Consider the following 10,646-nt stretch of genomic DNA (forward strand, 5'->3'; position numbering starts at 1 on the left):
GGGACCTCACCCCACCCTCGGGCACCTTCCTGCAGCTCTGGGACCTCACCCCCCCCCCCCCCCCCGGCACCTCCCTGCAGCTCTGGGACCTCACCCCACCCTCAGGCACCTCCCTGCAGCTCTGGGACCTCACCCCACCCTCGGGCACCTTCCTGCAGCTCTGGGACCTCACCCCCCCCCCCCCCGGCACCTCCCTGCAGCTCTGGGACCTCACCCCACCCTCAGGCACCTCCCTGCAGCTCTGGGACCTCACCCCACCCTCATCCTCACTCTCGGGGGCCTCCTGCAGTTGAAGCCACCACACCAGGATTCTCTGCCCTCCCCAGCCACCAGGGGTCACTGCCTCACCCAGCCACTAGGGGTCACCAGGGGTCACTGCCTCACCCAGCCCTTGGGGGGCACACAAGGCCCTGCCCACAAACTCACAGGAGGTGTTACTAGGCTTACGTCTAGACTGCAGGCTTCCGAAAAACCTTCTTCTGAAAAAGCGCATGGAAAAAGCCATCTGTCCACACTGAATGGACGCGCTCTCGCATGTAAGCTGTGATTGCTATGGGCAGAGTGGCCACCAGGGCACCTGTGCTTTTTCCTCTTTCCTCTTCTTTGGAAAGAACTCCCTCTTCCCCGTCCACACATGCTTTTTTCCGAAAGAGCTCTTTTGCAAAAGGCATTCTTCCTTGGAGAAAGAGGGTTACTGCTGTGGGAAAACCCCTCTGTTCTTTCAATTTGTTGCTGAAAGAACACAATTGCAGTGTGGCCGTAATTACGTTTTTTTGGAAAAACGGCCGTTTTACCCGAAAAAACTCTGTAGTGTAGACATAACCTGGATGTTGGCAGTGGAGGAGGTGGTAGGGGCACTAGGTGATCAGGGGGCCGGGGACCAGTGGGTTCTGACCTCTGCACCCCAGTTCCAGCTTTGCCTCTCCAAGGGGCACATCATCTCAGTGGGCCTCAGTGGCACTGGGTGCTTGCGTCCAGCTGATCATGCCCCCAGATCTGGCCTGTCCAATCCCAGGAGTGTGTGTTCACACTGAGCCAGATCAAAGACCTGGTGTCGACTGGCACCACTCTGCATCGCTGCCTCTCCTGCTCCTCATTGTAGGGCGACCCAATTGCTGGGTCTTTTTCTGATTTCAGCGCCAACTGTCCCCTGCGTCTCCCCATATTTCCCAGTCCCCCCGTTCGGTCTCACCCAGGGCTCCCTGAATGTTACGTGCCCTGTGCGGGGCTAAGAGCCAACCCCTGTAGGCCTCACGGGAAAGTACCCCTCATTAAACCAGTAACATCCCAAGACACTGAGCGTCCCCTCTGCAGGCAAACTCCTTAACCCCTCACTGGGGACCCCTGGAGGTGGGAGGCTCGGGGTGCTGCTGACTCATGGACTGGGGGCCAGGGAAGGAGCTGGAGCTGGAGGGGCAGAGGCTGGCAGGCAGACACAGAGCAGAAGCACAATCTGGAAGAGAGACAGGCCAAGAGGGCCTGTCCGGGGATCAGTGGGGAAGGGCCTCGAGATGGCAGTGCTGGGGGGGAAACGACTCCAAGCTGCTGCCCACTTTAGGGCGGACATGGATGCTGACCTCACAGCTTTAGAGAGGGCTTGAGACTGACCCTGCTGATGGGCTCCGCTGTCTGAGCCCTGCTGTCCCAAGGCCATCGCGGCATTCGGCCAAGAGGATGGGACTGAGATGGGGACCATGAGCTGTTCAAAGAGGCCTGGCTGCAAGTCTGAGCAGATCCTGAGGCAGACAGGACACGGTTCTGGGGTCACTACAAGGAGGTCACCAGCCTGCGGGGGGAATGTCTCCACCAGGGCGGGGGAGGGTGCTGGGGCCATGCCTGCAGAGGACGTGTGTCATCTGGTGGGAGTGGAGCAGATCGGGGCGGGGGAGGGGAAGACCCACATCAGGGACTCAGAGGTGGAGTCACTCAGAGACCCCTCGAAGGTGGGACTCTAGGAGCCCAGCCCAGGGTGGCCCTGAACAGGGCTGGCCCACAACATTTTGGCACGTGAGGCGGGGAGCTCAAATGACGCCCCCATGACCCCTCACTTGGGCCAAAACTTTGAAAGGTCTCGATTCTGCCTCCTTCCGGTTCTGCTCCTCTCCTGGGACTGCTCTGCTCCTACGTATGCCCCAGCAGCAGGCACAATTTTCTACACTCTGGGTCCTAGTGGAGACCCCCCCGCCACAGTCTGGTACCTGAGGCAGCTGAATGCTGGGACAGGTTGCCCCCCTACCTCCATGGGCCTAGACTAGAGGGACCTGAAATGCAATTACTGGGGCCAAAAGGGAGGCAAGGTGGCAGGGCCAGGGGATGAAGGAAAAGGCAGCCAGGCGGAGACCCGGGAGCAGGGCTGGATTAACCATTAGGCTAATAAGGCTCTAGCTGTAGGCTCAGGCAGGGCCCAGCTGGATGTGCTTGCTCAGGTAGCCCTGCTGGAGCCTAGAGCACTCCTGCCAACAGGAAAGGCAAGGCAAGGCAAAGCAGCCTCTGTGGCTGGCAGCCGGCTGAGTGGGGACTTGTCTCCCCAGCCCCCCACACCTGCCAGGCACTCGCGGCTTAAGGGGTGAGCGGGCCCTAACAATCGGTCACTGTGGGAACCCCGCCAGCTGCAGGTATGTCTGGGAAGAGGGGGGATGCAGGAATAAGGGCAGGAAGCTGGGGCTTGCAGAGAGTGTGGGGGAAGGGCACCTTGTAGGGAGGCCGGGGAGGCCCTGTCATTCCTACCAGGGCTGCCTGTTGCTTGCTCTTCCTCTTCCATTCCTGTCAGGGAGGAAGAGGGCAGCACACGGCATGGTTGTGTCATGCTCCTCCGCCCCCTGCCCTCACCAGCCAGGAGGGAGAGGAAGGCAGGGACGTGGGGCTCTGCCTTCTCGCTCCCTGACTGTGATGGAAGGGGAGCAGCAGGCAGCACTGGTAGGAATCGGGGGGCGGAGGGGGAAGGCTTCAGCCCATCGACCCTTCCTAAATGGTATGGAGGGGAGGTTGGCTCAGGGAGTCCTGGACCTGTGTGGGGCACACCCCAGCCAGCCCTGTCAGCTGCCTGCTGCTTAGCACAGCAGCCTGCAGGAGAGCTCCAGCAGCCTGGCTGGGAGCGCGGCCATCTCCTACTGCAGCAGAGCGCCCCAACCGTCTCTCTATGCACGGCCCTGGGCACCCCAGCCAGCTCTCCCTGCATGGCCTCCGGCGCCCCAGGTGGTTCTCCCTGCACGGCCCCAGGCACCCCAGCCAGCTCTCCCTGCACAGCCCCGGGGCGCCCCAACTGGCTCTCCCTGCACAGCCCCGGGGCGCCCCAACTGGCTCTCCCTGCACAGCCCCGGGGCACCCCAACCGGCTCTCCCTGCACGGCCCCGGGGCACCCCGTCTTCCTTTCACCTTGCTTTTATCCCAAAACAAAGCTAAAAACACCCAACCATATCTTCTTACTGCCCCAGCTCCAGCCATCTTCTTTCCCAAGAGGGAAGTGTTGGGCAAGCATGGCCTGGTTGTGATCCGACAGAGAATGAGAGCAAAGGCTTGTTCTGGGGAGTTATACTTCTGTAGCCTTCAGGCCAGGGTCTGGGAAAAGAGATTTTTGCACAAAGATCAATTTACTTAATTAGAAAATATATATGTCCGGTATTTTCTCAATTTGTTTTCTGGACAGAAGGCTCAAATACTGGACGGTCCCCAGTTCAAAACCTGACACCTGGCCACCCTATGGACTTCCCAGTGCCCCAAAAAGGGAATATGACAGGCTAAGTACAATAGCCTGTGGCGGTGCCTCTGGGGAACCATCAGCTGCCTCCAACTTCCCAAGGTTCAGTTTGCTCCAGACCAATCCATTCCCAGCACAGGAATCCCTGCTCCCATAGGAACCTCTGCCTGTGGTCCTCCCACAGGGATCCTGCACCCCCTGTGGCCAGCCAGGGCCCTCAGCTGTTCCAAGGAGGGATCCCAGTGCAGCTCCATCTGGAATTCCACTGCTGGGATTGAGGGTACGTGTCGTGCCTCAGTTACTCTACCTTGGGCCAGGCCAGAGGTTCTGGACTACCCGTTTGGCCCTACCCAGGGTGCTGTGTGTGCTCTCTGGCCAGTCCTCCAGTTGGGCTATTGCTACACTTCAAAGGCGGAGGCGTGCTTATCGACTACTCGATACAAATAGCATGTGAAGGGGAGCGCTAGTGTCACAGCCGAAGCTTTACCCCGGGGCGGGGCCCTGCACTTCCACAGGCCACCAGCTGAGTGACCCTGCTCAATTCATACTGGAAGGGGGAGAGTTGTGATGAAATGGGGGGAGGCTTGTGGGGATTCAAAGGGGCTGCATGGGTCGGGGGGGGGGGCACTCAGTGTCCCTACCTGTTACTGGCTGAAGAGGGGGAGAGGGAGGGAGCTTGTTGCTCCAGGGACCAGCACAAACTGGAGACCCTGGTGACTGGTGATCAGGTGACCCAGCTGGGAAGGCAAAGCCAGGTCTGGCCAGTGGGAGACCAATGGGCTGTGGGGAGAGGACCCAGGCGACCTGCCCAGCTGGTCCCAGCCAGGGGGACAAAGGACGGAGGAGAGGGGAGGCGGGGAAAAGGGATGCCCAGGTGACCCTGGTTACCTGGACAGGAGACAGAGGTCAGGAGACGGGATGCAGGGGAGGGATATGGGGGGCTGGGCTGAAAGGAGGGGGCTGCTGCACGGGGCAGGGGAGCAGGCAGAGCCCACCTGGACAGGGGTCACTTAGATGTGCTGAAGGAGGGCCAGGCCTACAGGCCTGAGAGTTCAGGGCATGTGAGTGCTATCTGTTGGAAATTTGCTGGCAAAATACTCCTCCTCCCCCCTCCCCGATAAAGGGGGGTTGCATGGTCAGCAGCAAAGGGCTCCTGCCCACAAAGCAGCACTCACATGGGCACCTGCCACAACAAAACTTTCTCATTCAGGGGGAAGTTTTAAGCACCTGTAAATAGCAAAAGTTTTGTTGATCATATTCAAATGTCGACACACCCAGAGTGGCACATGGAGCAGCCACTTGCTGTCTTGCTCACGTGACTATGAGCACATGCTGCCTTTGATGAAGTGGGTTTGTACCCACAGGTGCTTGTGCCCAAATACATGTATTATGTCTCTAAGGTGTCACAGGGACTCATTGTTTTCGCAAGCCCCATCTTGCTGTCATTTTCCAGAGAGAACCACAGGATCCCTTCACATAGGTGAAGACATAAAACACCCTGGGAATCCCTCCACTTTGTCTTAATCCAGCTTCTTACCTCTGGCAGGTCTTTGCAACAAACAAGCTGGAAACAAAGGCCTGAAGGACCCATCCCAGTTCTGAATGTGCCCCAGAGACTCAACTTACAGCAGCCTTTTGTTCCACTTGTGCTACAAGTTGAATCAAGAATTGTGCAACTGGTGTGTGTAATGTGATTCCTCTAACAATTCTGACCCTCCCTTCCTCTCTTTTCCTTTCTATGAATAAGCCTAAAGTATAAATTGACAGTGTAGAAGCAAAAACACGCTCCTCTGTGTTTAGGCAGCTAACAAACAGCTTTATTAATTAATAAAGCACAGCATGAGCCAAACGTGGTCACAGCAGAGCCGGGCCCAGTAAGGCTGCTAATACAATCAATCCTAGTATCTTTATACCCTTAGCCAAACAGTCTGACGTCAGGGCATCCAATTACAGAAATCCTCAATTAAATTTGGAAAAAACAAAGCCTTATCAACAAGATGGCGGACAGGTACAAGGGAGTACATCTTCTGTCCCAACCAGCCCAATTAACACATACCAATAGCCCATCCTGTAGGCCTCTTCTCACGGGGTGACAGAAAGTTCACTCTGGTCTACGTGCTTGAGAGAAAAGCTGAAATGGTTTCTGATATACAAGATGGCTTCTAGCTAAACATAAAATAGCTTCTACAACAGGAACTGTGGCTAGTCCTTTGGGGTTGGAAGAACCTGCTTGGAGTTTTAAGTTTATCCTGTTTGGAGTTGGTGAGATGGGTTGTGTAACGTCTCCCCTGTACAAGGAGCGGTGTTGGCTGTGGCACAGGTAAAGCTGGAGGGTCTGAGGGGATTGCTTATGCAACCCCTTGCTGGCCAGTATGGCAGCCAAAGTGCTCTCTGTGACTGCTTTGGTGCCATAGAGTGGAGGTCCCCCAGTCTTGGGCCGCGAGTATCCTGTTTTTAAGCCATTTGCCATGATGTGGCCCTCTCGGTGGTGCCCCCAGAAACCCATTATATTACAGGGTGCCACCCTAAAGGGCTTGCACAGGGAGCGATGGGGACAGACGATGATGGAAAATGTTCCCTTTACTCCGCAGGAAAATGCTAAAATGTACAAAAGCACTGCGACAGGTGGGGGAGCAGGACACAAATACACAACAGAAGGGACTGACACAGCGTCCCCATGAGTCATTCATACGCCCCTCCAGCACCCTACACTCTCTCTCTCACACACACACAAAACCCTCTTCCCTGGGCAGACCCCCACAGCAATGCGCACACAGATGTTCACAAGGATAAAACCCGCATGGACACACACACGTTCCTGTGATATGCATCCTAGTGTGCAGAGTCAGGTAACTCTCACCAATTCCCTTGCACGTGCATGCCTACCTGGACCATGTCCCTTCAGCACAGACACACCTGACAAACTGCAAGCATGGATGAGAGAGACACCAAACCCCCAGCCTTCAGCCCACTTATGCACTCGCATATGCATCACTAATACTGCACAGACAGGCACACAGACACGTGACACTATTCACCAGCCTTCTCCTCTCAGGCTGGAGAGATCCCAGCACTCCCAGTCCGGACAGAGGAATACAGAGCCAGGACACAGGGCCCCGGAGTCCAGCAATGCAGCCAGTGGAGGGAGTCCTTGGACTTCGTCCCATGAAACAAGCAGGGGACCTGTTCAGGCCCCTCTATGGGGGCTGCAGGACAATGTCTCTGGCTCTGTGTGGGTCCCCCGGGAGGCCCCATTGTCTGGCACCTGCAGCCCCAAGCCCGGGGTGCAGGTATCCACAGAGACAGCCGGCTGCCCCCAGCAGTATCGGCAGTGACAGGGAAGGCTCCAACCGAAGCGCTCAGCTGCACAGTAATACACCAGTGGGTCCAGGCAGGCATTGAGGCTGGTCAGGGCCATGGTGAGGCGGCGAGCAACATAGGTGCCGCGTATGAGCGGGCAGCCCCTCAGCACCCCTAGGCGCCACAGCGTGTGCACCACCTGGGTGAGGTGGTAGGGCGCAAAGCAGAGGAGAAACACAGCCAGCACCACCAGCACCGTGCGCAGCGCCTTGCGCCGGACAACCTGCGAACCAGGTGCTAGGCCTGGAGTCTGCAGCAGCCGGCGGGCGATGAGCGGGTAGCAGATGCCAATCAGTGCCAGCGGCAGCAGGAAGCCCACGGCGGCAGCAAAGAGGCTGACCCCCGAGATCCGGCCCTTCCAAGAGTCGCTGGAGAAGTTCTCCAGGCAGGCTAGGCGTCCGCCGGGAAAAGGCCGCGTCAGGGGGCCGCGCAGTGCCAGGTAGAGCAGGGTCGCTACCAGCAGGGCCCAGATGGCCAAGCAGCCAGCCACACGGTAGAGGGGCCGGCGCAGGCGCAGGCTGCGCAGTGGGTGCACCACAGCCACATAGCGCTCCAGGCAGATGCAGGTGAGGAAGAGGGAGCTGCCATACAGGTTGCCGTAGAAGAGGCAGCCGGTGACCTTGCACAGGGCCTCCCCGAACACCCAGTCATTGCCCAAGGCGTGGTAGGCCACGCGGAAGGGCAGTGTCAGCACGAAGAGCAGGTCAAGGGCCGCCAGGTTGGCCAGGAAGATGTTGGCAGGGACAGTGGCCGTCCTGGTGCGCAGGAAATACCAGAGCACAGAGAGGTTTCCGGCCAGGCCAAGCACAAAGACCAGGCTGTAAACCACAGGAAACAGCACATACTGGAAGTCGGCTTGTTCCCCACAGCCTGAGGTCTCATTGGAGGGCAGCGCTGAGACATTCACACCCACGGACCACCAAGGCTGAGAGGAAGGGAGAGAGATTAGAAAGGCTCTGCCAGTGCCCTTCACTCCAGACCTGCAGCCCCTGCCAGCCCAATCCTGCCCCCCGCCCTGCCGGTATCCCTCACTTCAGACCCACAACCCCTATCAGCCCAGCCTTGAGCTTCTCCAGTCCTGCCAGTGGCCCTCACTCCAGCCCCTCCAGCCCTCCTGACCGCAGCCCCCGCCAACCCAATCCTGCCCCATGCCCTGCTGGTGCCCCTCACTCCTGACCTGCAGCCCCTACCAACCCAATCCTGCCCCCCAGCCTTGCCAGTGCCCCTCACACACAAACCACAGCCCCTGCCAGCCCAAACCTGCTTCCCCCTAGCTCTGCCAGTGGCCCCACAAATAGGGATGTTAAAATGTGCCTAATTAAGTAGCCATGCAACTGCTGAAATTTTACACAGACAGACACCAGGTGGCAGTTGACTCCTCAGGAGCCGGTCGGTGCACAAGGGAGTCAGCTTTTAAGCTGACCCCTCACTCCTGACGTGCAGCCCCTGCCAGCCCAGCCCTGCCGGTGCCCCTCACTCCTAACCCACAGTCTGCTAGTTTCACTTTCCAGTTGGTTTTGACAGCCACAGCTGGGCTGGGGCCCAGAAATCAGCTTTGTTTGTGTCCCATCTGGGGGCCCCTAGGGCAACGTGAGGGGTCATGTCCCCTCAGGAGCTGAGCTCCCCGATGCGGGTTAAGGATGTTCAAATGCATTTATTTAGGTAAACATGTAACTGCTGAAAAACTGAGCCACCTGTAGCACTGGGGAAGGGAAGGGAGGGGGGAGACACAGGCAGGAGGTGGTGCACACAGGAAGCCAACTTAAAAGCACAGACAGCAGTAAGGGGGGCATATACTGGCATATACTGGCTCTGCGGGAGCCAATATGTGCAGAGAGCCCCCATGCTGCTAACTCTGATCCGGGGAGAGGGGTGTTGTTGCATCCAACTATGAGAGTTAACTGATAACACATATTTACACTATCACATCCCTAGTGCAGGTGGGGCCTGGGTCCCAGAGCCCTGGGCACACTTGGGCCCAGAGGGATCCTGGGGGGAGACCTGTGGTTTCCCTGAAGGGTTTGCAGGCGGATATTGGGAAAGCCCAGGACAGCCTGGCACCCAGTGTCGCAACCAAAATGCCACTTAACGGGCTCTGCAGCCAGCTGAGCAAACAGGCGGGTCCCCGCTGGGGGAGGAGTGGGGGCCAACAGGAGCCGTCAAGCTCAGTGCCTGACAGGGGTGTGGGGTGGGAAAGGGGGAAGCCGGGCTCAGAGCCCAGCTGCATCCAGGTGGGCAGAAAGAAATTCAGGAGCAACTTGACAAAGAATTGCCACGCTCTGCTCTAAACCCTCCATCCCCCAGTGCCCCCAGCACCATCTAGTGGTTACAGCAGGGGGCCAGGACTTCTGGGTTCTCTCCCCTGCTCTTGGAGGGCTCTGGAATCTCCACAGAGACCCCCCCCCCATCCTATTTTGAACCCTGCTCTGTCCCAGACCCCATGGGCAAAGGGTCCATGGGCAAAGGGAAGAAACAATGTGGCTTCAGACCAAAGATCTGCCAGCCTGGCTCAGCTTTGGGACAGAACACCTGGGGGTGGGGGGAAGCTTAAAAATTCTCCCAGGTATCAGTTCTGAGGCCCCTTCATTCCCATAGCCATAGCCGGAGGAGGGGAGTATCAATCCCCTTCTCCTCCTTGGAACTTCTCTCTCCTCTGCCTGCTCAATCCTCCTCTCAGGACCTGGACTCCGCTACCTCCAGCCAGCCCCAGACACCCTGCCCTTCTTCCGCTGTCCCTCAAGCCAGAAGACCCCTGTGCCAGCCCCCTCAGCTATGTGACTCACCCCAGCCATGGGAACCGTCTCCTACTCCTGTTTCCGTAGAGTCCAGTCTCAGACTGAGCAGCTCGACTCACCCTGTTGAGAAATGCCCTGCCCCTCTCTCCAAGCAGGGAGGAGGTTCCCAGAAGAAAGGGGTGGGAGGAGAACACCCTAACCCTGGGCAGATCAATCCCCAGTAAATTCAGCCCAGCCCTGAGTGGGCTGCTGGTGGTCCCAGCAAGTCCTGGTTATGGGGTTCATGTGTTTGGGGTGAGGCTGCCCAGCTCTATTGCCAAGGGGCAGCTGGTCTATGCCTGGGCATCTTGCATGCTACCTGGCACCCTGCCAGAGGGGCACCAGCTGGTAGGCATTACACCAAGCGTACAGACCTGCCACAGCTCCCCGGCAGTGTTCTCCGATCCCTATATACAGGCAGTCCCCGGGTTATGTACAAAATAGGGACTGTAGATTTGTTCTTAAATTCAATCTGTATGCAAGTCAGAACTGGCATCAGCCGCTGCTGAAACTGATCAGTTTCAACCGCAGCTGAATCTGGACACCAGTTCTGACTTACATACAGATTCAACTTAAGAAACCCAGGCGTCCCCAAGTCAGCTGCTGCTGAAACTGATCAGCAGCTGATTCCAGGAAGCCTGGGGCAGAGCAACTCTGCCTCGGGCTTCCTGTAGTCAGCTGCTGGTCAGTTTCAGCAGCTGCTGACTTGGGGACGCCTGGGGCAGAGCAGCTGGGGTGCTGCTGGGTTGCTCCAGTAGCGCCGCTCCTGGAGCAACCCAGCAGCACCCCAGCTGCTCTGCCCCAGGTGTCCTGAT

General features: G+C 58.0%; 1 protein-coding gene across 1 annotated transcript; it reads right to left on the minus strand.

Annotated features, from left to right (window-relative positions):
• Positions 1–3,253: 3,253 nt before the first annotated feature.
• On the minus strand, positions 3,254–10,340 carry LOC102462439 (lysophosphatidic acid receptor 6-like). Its single transcript, XM_075907556.1, has 2 exons — positions 9,841–10,340; positions 3,254–7,982 (listed from the first exon to the last, which is right to left on the minus strand). Exons 1-2 carry the CDS (start codon positions 9,847–9,849, stop codon positions 6,885–6,887), a joined length of 1,107 nt encoding a protein of 368 aa, XP_075763671.1. The 5' UTR covers positions 9,850–10,340; the 3' UTR covers positions 3,254–6,884.
• Between the last annotated feature and the right edge of the window lie 306 nt (positions 10,341–10,646).

The sequence above is a fragment of the Pelodiscus sinensis genome, chromosome 24 (genome assembly GCF_049634645.1).
Source record: "Pelodiscus sinensis isolate JC-2024 chromosome 24, ASM4963464v1, whole genome shotgun sequence".
NCBI lineage: Eukaryota > Metazoa > Chordata > Testudines > Trionychidae > Pelodiscus > Pelodiscus sinensis.